The sequence below is a fragment of the Scyliorhinus torazame genome, chromosome 5 (genome assembly GCF_047496885.1).
Source record: "Scyliorhinus torazame isolate Kashiwa2021f chromosome 5, sScyTor2.1, whole genome shotgun sequence".
Classification (NCBI taxonomy): Eukaryota; Metazoa; Chordata; class Chondrichthyes; order Carcharhiniformes; family Scyliorhinidae; genus Scyliorhinus; species Scyliorhinus torazame.
The window spans coordinates 94882463-94898912 of NC_092711.1; the positions used below are offsets into that span (position 1 = coordinate 94882463).

Below are 16450 nucleotides of genomic sequence, written 5' to 3' on the forward strand. Positions count from 1 at the left end.
GGGGGGGGGGGCAGGAGTGCGCATGCGTACTGTCAGCAGGAGGAGAAAATGTTGCGAATTTCTCTTCTAGACTGACAGTAATGGATTCTGGAAACTCCTTTTACTGGAGGTTAGAAGGGGAGGATTTACACACAGCAAACTCAAACCAAGAGAAATGTTTTTCTCTTCTGAATTTTTAATCCTGGACTGACAGTGATGACTTTTTACAGGACATTAGGAAAGCAGAATTTTAAGCCGAAAAACTCACCGAAGATTCACTTCAAAACCTGAGAGTAACTCAGTTTATTAGTACCTGAATGTAAGTGTTTCTGTTTTATTTGTGGTTCAAGATTTAAACAGCTGTGTAGCTGGAAATAGGGTGGAGCAAGATTTGCAAACAAGGATGTTGCTTAACCGGGACCCAATGTAGATAAGTGAGCACAGGGGTGACGAGTGAGTGAGTGGGATTCAGTTCAGGGAGCATGGCAGCAGAAATTTGGATGAACTCAAGTTTGGCAGGTTTCCTACCCTAAACAACATCACTGAACTAGTTTGGTTTTTACAACAATACAGCAGTTTTTATGGGCACTTTTTCCCAGTGTCGGCCCCACAAATGACCAGATTCATTCAGCTCAATTTTACAACCTGCCTTTGTCTCTTTGTAGGTTTGCACTTACACCTTTTTCTGGTTTTAATCAATTTCACAAGGTATTAGAAAGAGACAATTTGCAGTTTGGAAACTCGAATCAAATATCACAACAGGATCTGATTGAGTCGCCCAATTTATCGTAACCTGAATATCTTTGGATTTTGAATATGGAAGGAGAAAGCACCATTCGCAGTTGGGAGAAGCTGAACACATGCTCTGTGTGTGGACGAGACTTCAGCCAATTGTCTGACCTCTTGAACCACAAGTGCAGACACAACGGGGAGAAAGCATGGACATGTGGAGACTGTGGGAAGGGATTCAAATATCCAGTTGAGCTGGAAACTCATCGGCGCAGTCACACTGGGGAAAGACCATTCACCTGCTCCACGTGTGGGAAGGGATTCAGTCTGTCTTGCAACCTGTTGGCTCACCAGCGTGTTCACTCTGATGAGAGACCTTTTAAATGCCCAGACTGTGGCAATTGGTACAAAAGTTCTGGGGAAGTGATGCGCCATCAACGTATTCACAGTGGCGAGAGACCATTCAGGTGCTCTGACTGTGGGACTGGGTTCAGGCAATTATCTGACCTCACTGTACACCCGCGAATTCACACTGGAGAGAGCCCGTTTACCTGCAATGAGTGTGGGAAGGGATTCAGTCGGTCGTCACGCCTGATGACACACCAGCGAATTCACACTGGAGAGAGACCATTCTCCTGCTCTGTTTGTGGGAAGGGATTTACTAATTCCTCAGCCCTGCTGAAACACCAGCGAGTTCACACTGGGGAAAGGCCATTCACCTGTTCTGTCTGTGGGAAGGGATTCACTGGGTCCACCGACCTGCTGGAACACCAGCGTATTCACAGCGGGGAGAGACCATTTGGCTGCTCCATGTGTGGGAAGAGATTCACTCAGTCATCAACCCTGCTGACACACCAGCGAGTTCACACTGGGGAGAAGCCATTCACCTGCTCCATATGTCAGAAGGGATTTGCTCACTCATCCACCCTGCTGAGACACCAGCGAGCTCACAAATAACTGTTTTGATAGAATTTTGCTGTTTATCCATTTGCCCTTTAGGGTTTGTTTCGGAGTTTAAGAAAGTCCAGCCCTGTTCTAGGAATGAATATTCCGGTTAAAAGTCAAATCAGTTTTGTGCTGAGCACACAGTGTGTTAGGTCTTTTTAATATTTCCAACACAAGTTAGTTCCTTTTGAAGGGATCTCCCTCTCCCCTCTATTCCCTATCCTCCCCTCCAAAAAGACAGAGGAGCCTTGAGTTCTTTGAGGATATAATAAGCAGGGTGGATAAAGGGAACCAGTAGATGTTGTGTGTTTGGATTTCCAAAGGCTTTCAGTAATGTATCACAAAGAAGGTTACTGCATAAGATAGGAGCTCATGGTGTTGGGGGTGATATATTCACACAGATCGAGGTCTGGGTAACTAACAGCAAAGAGTGAGTTGGGATAAATGAGTCATTTTCAAATTGGCACACACTAACTAATGGACTACCCCTGGGATCAGTGTTGTGGCCACAACTATCTAGATCTATGTTAATGACTTAGAACCATAGCAGTTGTACAGTGCAGAAGGAGGCCATTCAGCCCTTTAAAACTGCACCAACTCTCTGAAAGAGCACCCTACCTAGGCCAATCCCCCACCCTATCCCCATAACCCGCACATCTTTGGACACTAACGGGAAATTTAGCATTGCCAATGAAATGAAAATGAAAATCACTTATTGTCACAAGTACGCTTCAATGAAGTTACTGTGAAAAGTCCCTAGTCACCACATTCCGGCGCCTGTTCGGGGAGGCTGTTACGGGAATTGAACCGTGCTGCTGGCCTGCCTTGGTCTGCTTTCAAAGCCAGCGATTTAGCCCTGTGCTAAACAGCCTCTATCCACCTAACCTACACATCTTTGGATGATGGAACAAATTGTATTGGAACTAAATTTGCTAATGGACATGGCAGTGCTTGTTGAGAGAGCAGTTAATAAAACAGAAAGTATTGTAGGCTTTATTATTAGGGGCATTGAGTACACAGTAAGGAAGTCATAGACATGGAACATACAGTGCAGAAGGAGGCCATTTGGCCCATCGAGTCTGCACCGACCCACTTAAGCCCTCACTTCCACCCTATCCCTGTAACCCAATAACCCCATCTAACAGTTTTGGACACTAGGGGCAATTTGGCCTGTCCAGTCCACCTAACCTGCAAGTCTCGACTGTGGGAGGAAACCGGAGCACCCGGAGGAAACCCATTCAGACACAGGAAGAAAGTGCAGACTCTGCACAGACAGTGACCCAGCGGGGAATCGAACCTGGGACCGTGGCGCTGAGAAGCCACAGTGCTGACCAATGTCTTACCGTGCTGCCCTACATTTGTCCGGATCAAACTCCATCTGCCACCTCTCCGCCTAAGTCTCCAAACGATCTAAATCCTGCTGTATCCTCTGACAGGCCTCATCGCTATCCGCAATTCCACCAACGTTTGTGTCATCCGAAAACTTACTAATCAGACCATTACATTTTCCTCCAAATCATTTATATATACTACAAACAGCAAAGGTCCCAGCACTGATCCCTGCGGAACACCACTAGTCACAACCCTCCAAACAGAAAAGCACCCTTCCCTGCTACCCTCTGTCTTCTATGACCTAGCCAGTTCTCTATCCATCTTGCCAGCTCACCTCTGATCCCGTGTGATTTCACCTTCTGTACCAGAGTACCAAGAGGGACCTTGTCAAATACCTTACTGAGGTCCATGTAGACAACATCCACTGACCTACCCTCATCAATCATCTTCGTCACTTCCTCGAAAAACATGATCAGTTAGTGAGACTCGACCTCCCATTCACAAAACCATGCTGCCTCTCGCTAACAAGTACACTTGCTTTCAAATGGGAGTAAATCCTGTCTCGAAGAATCCTCTCCAATAATTTCCCAAGCACTGTTGTAAGGCGGCTCATCAGCCTGTAATATCCTGGATTATCCTTGCTACCCTTCTTGAACAAAGGAACAACATTAGGTATGCTCCAGTCCTCTGGGACCTCACCTGTAGCCGGTGATGATACAACTATTTCTGTCAAGACCCCAGCAATTTCCTCCCTCAGTATTCTGGGGTAGATCCCATGTGGCCCTTGGGAGATATCGAGCTGGATGGTTTCAAGGCGCCCAACATCTTTTCCTTTTTGATCTCACTGTGACCCAGAATATCTACACGCCCTTCCCCAGATTTATCATCCACCCAGTCATTCTCTAGGGGCTGTTTAGCACAGGGCTAATTCGCTGGCTTTGAAAGCAGACCAAGGCAGGCAAGCAGCATGGTTCAATTCCCGTACCAGCCTCCCCGAACAGGCGCCGGAATGTGGCGACTAGGAGCTTTTCACAGTAACTTCATTTGAAGCCTACTTGTGACAATAAGCGATTTTCATTTCATTTATTTGGTGAATACTGATGCAAAGTACTAATTTAGTACGTCGCTCATTTCATCTGGCTCCATTCATAGATTCCCTCCCCTGTCATTGAGTGGGTCAACCCTTTCCCTGGCTACCCTCTTGCTCTCTATATATGTATAAAAAGCCTTGTGTTTTTCCTTAATCCTGTTTGCCAATGACTTTTCGTGACCTTTTAGCCCTCCTGAATCCTTGATTAAGTTCCTGCTGAGTTTGTCCAGTGTTTGCTCTTTGTATTTGAGATTTTCAGCAACGACAGTTTTTTGCTTTTATTTTATAGCAGCCAATGGTCACTGAATCTATTCTAGATATAGAGATGGACCAATTAAACATTGAATTGTATTGGGGGACGTATTGGGTGTGCAGGTTGGTCCCTTGTATTGGGGGACGTACTGGGTCTGCAGGTTGGTCCCTGGCCTCCGGGATAGATTACTGTGGGTAGGCAAAATGTCCAGTTGTAGTTATTCTTCAATCAGCCATGATGTTACTGAATGGCAGAGCAGGCTAGAGGGGCCGAATAACCCACTTCTCCTAATTTGTATGTTATGCTGCAATAGAATGATTACAATACAGAAGGAGGCCATTTATCCCATTGTGCCCCTGCTGGTTCTCTGCAAGAGCAAATCAGAAAGTCCGATTTCCCCAACCCTTCCCTAGTAGCCCAGCACTTCTAATCTCTTCAGGGGCCTGTCCAATTCCCTTGTGAAAGCCTTTGTTGTTTCAGTTTGAGCTGGAGTGGAGATGGTGTAGATTGTGGTTAAGCTTATCTCAGGGTCACATATTATACTGGCGTTGTGATCTGTCTGGTTCAGTTTCCAGGGAGATGGATGGAGTCAATGGGAAGGGAGTGGATTTTGTGGAAGGGATTGAAGACATTGGCTTTGATCTTCTCAATATTTACTTGAAGGAATTTTCTGCTCATTCTATTCTGGATGCCAGTCAGGTCAGGATGAATGTGACTTTGTGGGAAACTTAGAGGTGATAGTTTTCACATACACCTGTTCTGGGCGGCAGGGTGGAGCAGTGGTTAGCACTGCTGCCTCACGGCACCGAGGACCCAGGTTCAATCCCGGCCCCGGGTCACTCTCCATGTGAAGTTTGCACTTTCTCCACGTGTAAGTGTGGCTCTCACCCCCACAACAAAAAGATGTACAGGGCAGGGGGATTGGCCATGCTAAATTGCCCATTTTGGGGAAAAAAGAATTGGGTACCTAAATTTAAAAATTATTGTCCTGGTTTTTCTGGGTGGAGGTTCCGAGTTTGGGTGATTCTATCAAAGATCTGATGGAGTTGTAAGAATATAATATACTGTCCATCACCCCACCTCATCCCCTCTCTCTTTCTGACATGAGGTTAGCATCGTCTGTAAATCCAGACCGGGTGGCAGGTTCCCTGAAGGACATGAGTGAACCAGTTGGGTTTTTATGACAATCCAGCCGTTTTCATGGTCACTTTTTTCCAGTGCCGGCCCCATAAATGACCAGATTCATTCAGCTCAATTTCACAACCTGCCTTTGTGTTTCTGTGGGTTCTCTCTCTATTTTCGGTTTTAAATCAATTTCACAGGGTATCAGAAAGGGACAATTTGCAGCCAGAAAATTCAAACCAAGCATCACATCAGGATCTGATGAACTGGTTCAGTTTATCATACTCCGAATATTATCAGAGTTTGAACATAGAAGGGAAAAGCACCGTTCACAGTGGGGAGAAACCGTACACGTGTTCTGTGTGTGGACGAGGTTTCAGCCATTCTTCTGGCCTGTCAAGACACAAGCCCAGTCACACAGGGAAGCAACCCTGTAAATGTGGGGACTGTGGGAAGGGATTCAATTACCCATCAGAGCTGGAAGCACATCAACGCACTCACACTGGGGAGAGGCCATTTACATGCCCCTTGTGTGGGAAAGGATTTACAAAGTCAAACAACCTTCTAAAACACCAGCGGACTCACACTGGAGAGACCTTTCAAATGCTCAGACTGTGAGAAGTCCTTTAAAAGCTCCAGTGAACTTATGTCCCATCAACGTGTTCACAGTGACAAGAGACCATTCAGGTGCTCTCACTGCGGGACTAGGTTCAGATGGTCATCTCAACTTACAGTACACCAGCGAGTTCACACTGGGGAGAGACCATTTACCTGCTCCGAGTGTGGGAAGGGATTCATTCATTCATTCCACCTGCTGACACATGAGCGAGTTCACTCTGGGGATAAACCATTCACCTGCTCCATGTGTGGAAAGGGATTCACTATCTTATCAAACTGGCTGATACACCAGCGCACTCACACTGGGGAGAGGCCATTCACCTGCTCCATGTGTGGGAAGGGATTCATTCAGTCATCTGCCCTGCTGATACACCAGCGCACTCACACTGCGTCAGGCCCATTCACCTGCTCCAAGTGTGGGAAGAGAGTCACTACCGTATCCAATCTGCGGACACATCTGCGAGTTCACACGGGGGAGAGGCCATTCACCTGCTTTGTGTGTAAGATGAGATTCACTCACTCATCCGCCCTGCTGAGACACCAGCGACTTCACGAGTAACGACAGTGATTGAACTTTGCTGTTAATCACATCCAGGACTGAACCATGTTCATTGGGGCCTGTTTCTGCTGTTGTTAATAAACTCCAGCCAAATTATTGTAGTTAATATTGTGGATAAAAGTGAAAAAAGTCAACTTTCTATTTCACACACATCATGTTGAATCTTTTTAATATCTCAAAGACAAGTTAGGTCCTTTTGAAATGTTCTCCCTCTCCCCTGTCTCCTCCATCCCCACCTCCAATAAGTGCGAGACAATCCAAACAGCTGCCTCTGCTAGTTTCCTCACTTCCACCAATTAACTCGGACAAATATCTCTCTGTGACCAACCCTTCCATCCAGCCCCCCCACACACCAGTGAGTTCATACTGCAGAGAGAGGGTTTAAATGCTGAGACTGTGACAGGAGCTGTAAAACCCACATTCACTGATAGTTCACCAGTGCATTCACTCCGGTTCCACTCCATCTGCTCTCAGTGCAGGAAGATGTTCAGCCGATTGTACATCCTGCAGCAACACCAGTGAGTTCACACCGGGGAAAGGTCATTCACCTGCTCCATGTGTGGGGAGGGATTCACTGAGTAATTCAACCTATTAAAACACTAGTAAATTCATACTGACGGAAGATCTTTTAAATATCTGGATGTGGGAGGGATGAAGTTTCTGTGGAGCTAACATGTTCACACTGACAGGAGACTGTTCAGGATCTCTCTGTGGGACTGGGTTCAGGATCTCCCTGTGGGACTGGGTTCAGGATCTCACTGTGGGACTGGGTTCATGATCTCTGTGGGACTGGGTTCAGGATCTCTCACTGTGGGACTGGGTTCAGGATCTCTCACTGGGACTGGGTTCAGGATCTCTCTGTGGGACTGGGTTCAGGATCTCTCTGTGGGACTGGGTTCAGGATCTCTCTGTGGGACTGGGTTCAGGATCTCACTGTGGTACTGGGTTCAGGATCTCTCTGTGGGATTGGGCTCAGGATCACTCTGTGGGACTGGGTTCAGGATCTCTCACTGTGGGACTGGGTTCAGGATCTCTCTGTGGGACTGGGTTCAGGATCTCTCTGTGGGACTGGGTTCAGGATCTCTCTGTGGGACTGGGTTTAGATGAACTCCGCGTCCAGCAATGCACTCACTCTGGAGAGAGACCATTCACCTGTTCCATGTATGGGAAGGGATTGATTCAGTCATCCCACCTCAATAACGTCAACTTATTCACACCTATCAAAATTCTGAGCGTGAGCAGGGATTTAAAAGCAAAACATGTCTATTGACACACAACATTCACACTGGTGAGAGGCTGTTCACCTGCTCCATATGTGGGAAGGGACTCACTGGTGTTTTAACCTATTGACACGCCAGCGAATCACAGTGATTACAGAGGTTGTATTCTCTGTTATTGTTGCTGTTACGGTGGCATGGTGTTGCAGTGGTTAGCACTGCTTCCTCACGGCGCTGCAGACCCAGGTTCGATCGTGGCCATGGGTCACTGTCGATGTGGAGTTTTCACATTCTCCCCATGCCTGCGTAGGTCTCACCCCCACAACCCAAAGATGTGCAGGGTAGATGGATTGGCCCTGCTAAATTGCCCCTTAATTGGAAAAACTTGTTAAAAAGAAAAAAAATTGCTGCTGTTAACCATACCCAGGAATGAACCATGGTCATTCTGAAAGTTGCTGTTTGCTTTTGCGAATGTTAATAATCCCTGAAACTCGGCTGGAATTTAATATTCCAGATAAATGTCAAATAAATCAGCTTTGTTTTAAAAATATTGTTGCAGGTTTTTATCTTTCCTACCTGAGTTTTTAACATCACCTGTCTGGAGTTCAGAAAAGACAATCTGGGGGAGGATCACACGGCAGGAACAGAACTTCAGCCTTGACACAGTCCTTCAGGGTCACACTGAGAGGGACAAATGGCACATTGGTCTTTCACATCCACCCACAGCAAAGTCCCCATGTGGGTTAACCTGTGGCGTGTAAGATATATATTCCAGCCGCTCTCTTCCATGGTTCAGAGCTCCGAGACACGGAACAGGAGTCTCCTTTACACCTGTGTTCAGAGTCAGGAAAAACAATGGTGAATGCTGGAAACGCGCTGTTAAATCAGAGTTGGTGTAAAACTGGGATCTGTCCCTGACTGAGAGTGAAACGGCAGCTTTACGTTTCCAGATTAAAAATGACTATGGTAGTTATATTGTGTGGCATTTTATGGTAGGTGCTAACTCATTTAAAATAAACAGGAGGAATAAACGGGTGAGTGGGCAAATGGATGGCGGATGCAGTATAATGTGGATAAATGTGAGGTTATCCACTTTGGTAGCAAAAAACAGGAAGGCAGATTATGATCGCAATGGCTATAAATTGAGAGAGGAGAATGAGCAATGAGTGCTGGGTGCCCTCATACACCAGTCGCTGAAGGTAAGCATGCAGGTGTAGCTGACAGTAAAGAAGGCAAATTGTATGTTGCCTTCATAGCGAGAGGATTCATACCTAGGAGCAGAGATTCTTGCTGCAGTTCTACAGGACCTTGGTGAGGCCACACCTGGAATACTGTGTGCAATTTTGGTCTCCTTATCTGAGGAAGGATGTTCTTGCTCTGATGTGATTCTAAGAGGGTCTTGAGGAAAATCTTTTTTACTCAGAGGGTGGTGATGGTCTGAAATGTACTACCTGGTCGGATGGTAGAGGCAGGTTGCCTCGCATTCTTTAAAAAGTACCTGGATGAGCACGTGGCATGTCATAACATTCAAGACTATGGGCCAAGTGCTGACAAATGGAATTAGGTAGACAGGTCAGGTGTTTTTCATGTGTTGGGGCAGACTCGATGGGCCAAAGCCCTCTGCTATATTATTCTGTGCTTCTTTGAATGGAGTGCAGCGAAAATTTACTAGACTGATTCCTGGGATGGTGGGACTGACTATGAGGAGAGATTGAGTCAGTTAGGATTGAATTTGCTCGAATTTAGAAGAATGAGGTGGGATCTCACAGAAATTTATATAATTCTAAAAGAACTAGACTAGGTAATCGCAGGAAGGATGTTCCCGATGGTGGGGGTGTCAAGAACCAGAGGTCATAGTCTAAGAATACGGGGTAAACCTTTTCGGACTGAAATGAGGAGACATTTCAAAATTATTTCACCCATTGAGTGGTAAGCGTGTGGAATTCCCTACCACAGGAAGCAGTTGAGGCCAGAACATTGTATGTTTTCAAGAAGGAATTAGATATAGCTCCTGTGGCTAAAGGGATCAAAGGGTACAGGAACAAAACTACTGAGTTAGATGTTTGGCCATCATCATATTGAATGGTGGAGCAGGCTCGATGGACCGAATGAATTTCTCCTGCTCCTATTTTCTCTGTTTTGATGTGTACGATAGATAGAATGGATAGATAGTATGTGCGTGTCTGACTGGAGCTGCTGCTTCTCATCAGCAATAACACAAACCTTCCTCTCTCAATGTTATGCACAGTAGCACAGTGGTTAGCACTGTTGATTCACAGCGCCAGGGACCCAGGTTTAATTCCCGACTTGGGTCACTGTCTGTGTGAAGTCTGCACATTCTCCCAGTGTCTGCGTGGGTTTCCTCCCACAAGTCCCAAAAGACATGCTGTTACGTGAATTGGACATTCTGAATTCTCCCTCCGTGTACCCGAACAGGCGCCGGAGTGTGACTACTAGGGGATTTTCACAATAACTTCATTGCAGTGTTAGCCCCCTCTTCCTATTGGTCGCGACCTTCCGTCAATCAGCCGGGCATTGTGATGCAGAGCAAGCGCAGTCTGGTTACTGAAGGTGAGAGTTGGGTTGGAATCAGCAGTGATTTAGATTGAGAAATCACCCGGTAAGGAGGGAGCGGTGGAGCCGGTGCCTGGATTGGAAGGCTTCATAAACACTGAGTAGAGCCTCCGAAGCCCGAATATGAATCTCCTGGTACGCTGTTTGCACCAAGCTTTCGCGGTTCCGGTGAAAGGCCCGGATTGATGGCCGCCTTTTTGAAACTGGGCGATATACAGGAGGGCGCATGCACGAGCGCCATCTTTATTGAGGGCAACCTGAAGAAGGACGCATGCGCAGGGAGCGACCCCCGGAGATCGAGGTTGGCCCCGCCGCCAGACAGGGACATATTTTATCTCGAGTTGCAGGAATCTGCCTCAGAGACATTTATTGCACATGTGGTTCGCACTACTACCTCACAGCGCCAGGGATGCGGATTCAATTCTGGCTCGAGTGACTGTGTGGAGTTTGCACGTTCTCCTGTGTCTGCGTAGGTTTTCTCACACAGTCCAAAGATGTGCAGGTTAGGTGGATTGACTGTGCATAGTTGCTTTTGGTGTTCAAATGTTAGATGGGGGATAGGGCGGGGGGAGTGGGCCTCTTTCAGAAGGAAGGTTCACAGTTTAAATTTGTTCACCTAAATGTAGAGTCCAGAAGGCTGGAATGCGCCGAATCGGAAGATGCAGTGTTGTTCCTCCAGTTTGTATTGGGCACAGCTGGAGCATTGCAGCAGGCCAAAGGCAAGATGGTGAGTTAAAATGGCAACTGACAGGAAGGTTGTGGACTGAGCAAAGATCAACCAGTCAGCATTTAGTCTCCCCAGTGTATAGGAGACCATATTGGGAGCAGCACATGCAGTAGACTAAATTGAAGGAGGTGCAATGAAACGCTGCTTCAGCTGAGAGGAGAGTTTGGAAACTTGGACAGGGAGGAAGTAGTGGGGTGGGTATTGCACCTTCTGCGAATGCATTGGAGGAAATGCAGTAAGGGGTTGAGGGAGATGGAGGAGTGTACCAGGGTGTCATCTAGGTAGAGGTCCCTGCAGAATGCTGACTGGGGTGGTGAGTAGATCTGTTTCATGGTGGCATCGTGCTGGATTTGACAGAAATGGCAGATGAACCTTTGAATGCGGAGGCTGCTGGGGTGAAAAGGGAAGACAAAGGGGCAAACTTTTCACCCATAACCTTATTGAATGGCAGAGCAGTCCTGATGGAGCGAGTGGCCTACTTCTGCTCCCATTTCCTGTGATCTCCGAGTCTAGGACAGGAGGTAGTCAGCATGGATCTGTCCATCAGCTTGAATCAGCACCTTCAGGAGAATTGCGAGTGTATATATTGCAGGGGGGAAACGAGGGAGACCGTGTGGTCTGGAGATTTGAAGATTTTGAAGATTGAGGGAGGAAAGAATGTTCCACAGAAACTAGAATTGTCTGTTCTGCATTTCTATCCTGTTCTCACGAATGAATTTTGTAAATTCCTTTCACAGGATATTAGAAGTGAGGATTTGCAGACAGAAATCTCAAACCAAACATCAAGACAAGATCTGACAGTTATTCGATTCATCAGGACATGAATATCATCGGCTTTTGCATCTACAATGAGAAATGTTTGTGTGTTCTGTCTGCTTCAAAGGGTTACAAACATCAGTGTGACTGGAAAAGCCCCGAGATACACCCACACCCGAGTGAGTGTTCCAGTGAACTGACTGTGGAAACATCAGTGTGACTGGAAAAGCACCGAGATAAACCTACACCCGAGTGAGTGTTCCAGTTTACTGACTGGAAAGAGCTTCAACCACTTACACAGCCTCAAAATCATCTCACAATTCACAGCGGGGAGAGACCTCACACGTGACGAGGCTTCAACTTATTATCCAACCTGGAGACACAGCCACCGACATGGAGAAACCGTGGAAATGTGGAGACTGTGGGAAGGGATTCCGTGCTCCCTGTGAGCTGGAAACCCATCGGCGCAGTCACAGCGGAGAGAAGCCATTCACCTGCTCAGTGTGTGGGAAAGGATTCATTGATTCATCCACCCTGCAGAGGCACCAGCGAGTTCACACTGGGGAGAGGCCATTCTCCTGCCTTGAGTGTGGGAAGGGATTCAGTGATTCATACAACCTGCTGACACACCAGCGGGTTCACACTGGGGAGAGGCCGTTCTCCTGCCCTGAGTGTGGGAAGGGATTCGCTCGGTCATCCGCCTTGCGGAATCACCAGAGATTCCACACAGGTGAGGGGTTGTTCACCTGCTCCGAGTGTGGGAAGGGATTCCTTCGCTCATTCCACCTGCTGAAACACCAACACATTCACACCGGGAAGAGACCGTTCACCTGCTCGGAGTGTGGGAAGGGATTCACTCAGTTATCGAGCCTGGTGAGACACCGTCACATTCACACTGGGGAGAGACCATTCACCTGCTCCGAGTCTGGGAAGGGATTCACTCAGTTATCGAGCCTGGTGAGACACCGTCACATTCACACCGGGGAGAGACCGTTCACCTGCTCGGTGTGTGGGAAGGGATTCACTCAGTTATCGAGCCTGGTGAGACACCGTCACGATCACACTGGGGAGAGACCATTCACCTGCTCCGATTCTGGGAAGGGATTCACTCAGTTATCGAGCCTGGTGAGACACCATCACATTCACACTGGGGAGAGACCATTCACCTGCTCCGAGTCTGGGAAGGGATTCACTCAGTTATCGAGCCTGGTGAGACACCGTCACGATCACACTGGGGAGAGACCATTCACCTGCTCCATGTGTGGAAAGGGATTAACTCAGTCGTCTAGTCTGTTGCAACGACAAGGCACCCAAAGCAATGAGACACATTTTAAATGCTCTGACTGTGGGAGTTGCTTTCTAAACCCTGCACTGATGGACCATCATGCAGACATTCACACTGAGGAGAGACCGTTCAGCTGCTGTCACTGCACAAAGAGATTTAGAATGTCGTACGATCTACTGAGACATCAGAGAGTTCACACCGGGGAGAAACCATTCACCTGCCCAGTGTGTGGGAAAGGATTTGGTGATTCATCCAACCTGCAGAGACACCAGCGAGTTCACAGTGGGGAGAAGCCATTCACCTGCACTGGGTGTGGGAAAGGATTCACTCAGTCATCCCACTTACAGACACACAAGCGCATTCACAATGGGGTGAGGCCATTCATCTGCTGCCTGTGTGGGAAGGGATTCAGAGATTTATCAATGGAGTTCACAATGGAGAGATTCGGTCACCTGCTCTGTGTGTGGGAAGGGATTCACTTGTTCATCCAACCTGCTGAGACACCAAGGCAGTCACACCGATTATAGAGACTTTTTCGATGGTCTTGCCAATGTACCACGCCTCGAGACATCCTTTCCTACAGCGTATGAGGTGGACAACGTTGGCCGAGTCGCACAAGAATGTGCCCTGTACCTGGTGGGTGGTGTTCTCGCGTGTAATGGGGTATCCATGTCAATGATCTGACATGTCTTACAGAGGTTGTGACAACAGATGAACGGACATTGCGTGACACTCGCCAGGCAGGAATGTTCCCTTCCAGTCGGGGAACACTTCAGCAGTCAAGGGCATTCAGCCTCTGATCTTCGGGTAAGTGTTCTCCGAGACGGCCTTCAGGATGCGTGACAACGCAGAATCGCCGATCAGAAACTGATAGCCAAGTTCCGCATGCATGAGTACGGTCTCAACCGGGACCTTGGATTAATGTTGCATTACATTCACCCCCACCATCTGGCCTGGGCTTGCGAAATCCTATCAACTGTCCTGGCTTGAGACAATTCACACCTCTTTAACCTGTGATTATACCTCTCTCCTGTTGTGCCATCTGGACCTGTAAAGACTTAATTCCTTGCCAAGACTCCCATTCAAAGTATCATCTTGCATCATTGACTTTGTCTATATATGTGTTTGTGGAACCCACCTCTTCATTCACCTGTGGAAGGAGCTGTGCTCAGAAAGCTAATGATTTGAAACAAACCTGTTGGACTTTAACCTGGTGTTGTAAGACTTCTTACGGTGCCCACCCCGGTCCAACGTCGGCATCTCCACATCTTGTTTTAAGAGGGAGCTCTCTGAAATGTCCACTAATTTTAATCTTCCCCGTAAAAGGAAACTGCCTCCAGATAACTACCCTATCGAGTCCCCTCAGCATCTTCCATGTTTTTGTAAGATTGTCTCTCATAAACCCCAGTGGGTTCAAGCCCAACTTGTTCAACCTTTCATCATAAGATAAGCCCTTCAGCTGAGAAATTAGTCCAGTGAACCATCTCTGAACTGCTTCTAATGCAATTATATATCTATATATGAATTATTCATTTTTCCAATTGGGTGTCAGAACCGAGTGTGAGATTTTGGAGTCAGTGGAGAGGGTCAAGAGAAGTGATGTTGAGGGAGAGCTGGGTGTTAAACCCACTTCACTGATCCAGATTCTGCTCTTACCTCCCTTTTGGCTTGGTAAACATTTTGTTTTGTCTGATATTGCATACCTGTGATGTCCCTCGGGAGTTTTTCTTTCTGTCTTTAAGTTTGTTTTTGAGGGTTTTATGTTGGTGGCTCCTGTGTGGGATTGGTGGAATTTATTGTTCCCGATCACTGAGAAATCGCGTCAGAACCAGGAAGTGAAAGTAAGGAGCTAAAGATTCCTGCCTGCTCCAGTAGAGTGTCGTTCGTTCAAACGTTTAAATCAGTGGTGAGAACTCTGACTTTACTGTAGCATCTTACTGCAATACAGGTATGGAGTAGGAGAAGCAGAGATAGTGGAAGAGACCGGGATAGAGAGATACAGAGAGTTGGAGAGACAGGAAAGGGAGAGAGACATAGCCAGGCAGGTATGGAGGGCGGCACAGTGGTTAGCACTGCTGCCGCACAGCTACAGGGCCTCAGGTGACTGTCTGTGTGGAGTTTGCACTTTCTCCCCGTGTCTGCGTGCGTTTCCTCCGGGTGCTCCGGTTTCCTCCCACAGTCCAAACATGTGCAGGTTAGGTGATTGGCCATGATAAATTGTCACTTCATATCCAAAAGGTTAGGTGGGGTTACAGGGATAGGGTGGCAGCCTGGGCTTAAGTACGGTGCTCTTTCCAAGGCCAGTACTAGGACTGAGTTTAGGAGGAACTTCTTCACCCAAAGGGTTGTGAATCTATGGAATTCCTTGCCCAGTGAAGCAGTTGAGGCTCCTTCACTAAATGTTTTTAAGATAAAGATACATAGTTTTTTGAAGAATAAAGGGATTAAGGTTTATGGTGTTCGGGCCGGAGAGTGGAGCTGAGTCCACAAAAGATCAGCCATAATCTCATTGAATGGCGGAGCAGGCTCGAGGGACCAGATGGCCTACTCCTGCTCCTAGTTCTTATGTTCTTATGTACAGACTCTGGGCCGAATTGCCTTCTGCAATGTAAATTCTGTGACGGAGAAAAAGACAACCAAAGAGGCAATGATAGAGGGATAGAGAGGTTGTGACAAAGCACATCCGAGAGACAGACAGAGAATCAATCCTATATCAAACAGGAAGATTGAAATGATACCTTGTACAGAAGGAGAGATTGATGCCTCTTCTTCAGTGAGTCTGAACTTTTATTCTAATCATTCCCGTGAATCTGTGCTGCACCCTCCAAGGCCAATACATATTCTTCCTGTGTTGTGATGCGTTGGACTGAGCACAGCCTCCAGGTGGATGGAACCAGATCTCTCTATCATTGAAACATAAGGTCAACCTATTTGTAGTCCAGTTCCCCCCAGGTAAAGGCCAACAATCCATATTCTTGTTACATTATTTTTCTATCTGTCGAGCAGATTTGGATGCTTACATTTTTCTGCTTATCCGCTCCTCGCTTCCCAGCATTCAGAATGGAAAGTTTGGTCCAATCCCTTAAACTGTCACAATGCACCTTTGTAACTTTCTCCCAGCTTCTGATACCATTTACTATCTTTTTATAAATTTAGATTACCCAATTCTTTTTGTCCAATGAAGGGGCAATTTAGCATGGCCAATCCACCTGCCCTGCACATCTTTATATTGTGGGGGTGAGACCCATGCAGACACGGGGAGAA

General features: G+C 47.1%; 2 protein-coding genes across 2 annotated transcripts in view; one reads left to right on the forward strand and one right to left on the reverse strand.

Annotated features, from left to right (window-relative positions):
• The window catches only part of LOC140418987 (uncharacterized), a 384502-nt gene that overhangs the window by 284682 nt on the left and 83370 nt on the right, over positions 1-16450 (reverse strand). The gene's annotated exons all lie outside the window — the stretch shown is intronic.
• The window catches only part of LOC140417804 (uncharacterized), a 100328-nt gene that overhangs the window by 45715 nt on the left and 38163 nt on the right, over positions 1-16450 (forward strand). Inside the window, exons 3-5 of the mRNA XM_072501259.1 lie at positions 772-1653; positions 4365-4450; positions 4904-5027. Coding sequence (XP_072357360.1) covers positions 772-1653; positions 4365-4450; positions 4904-5027 — 1092 coding nt within the window. The remainder of the gene's footprint in view (positions 1-771; positions 1654-4364; positions 4451-4903; positions 5028-16450) is intronic.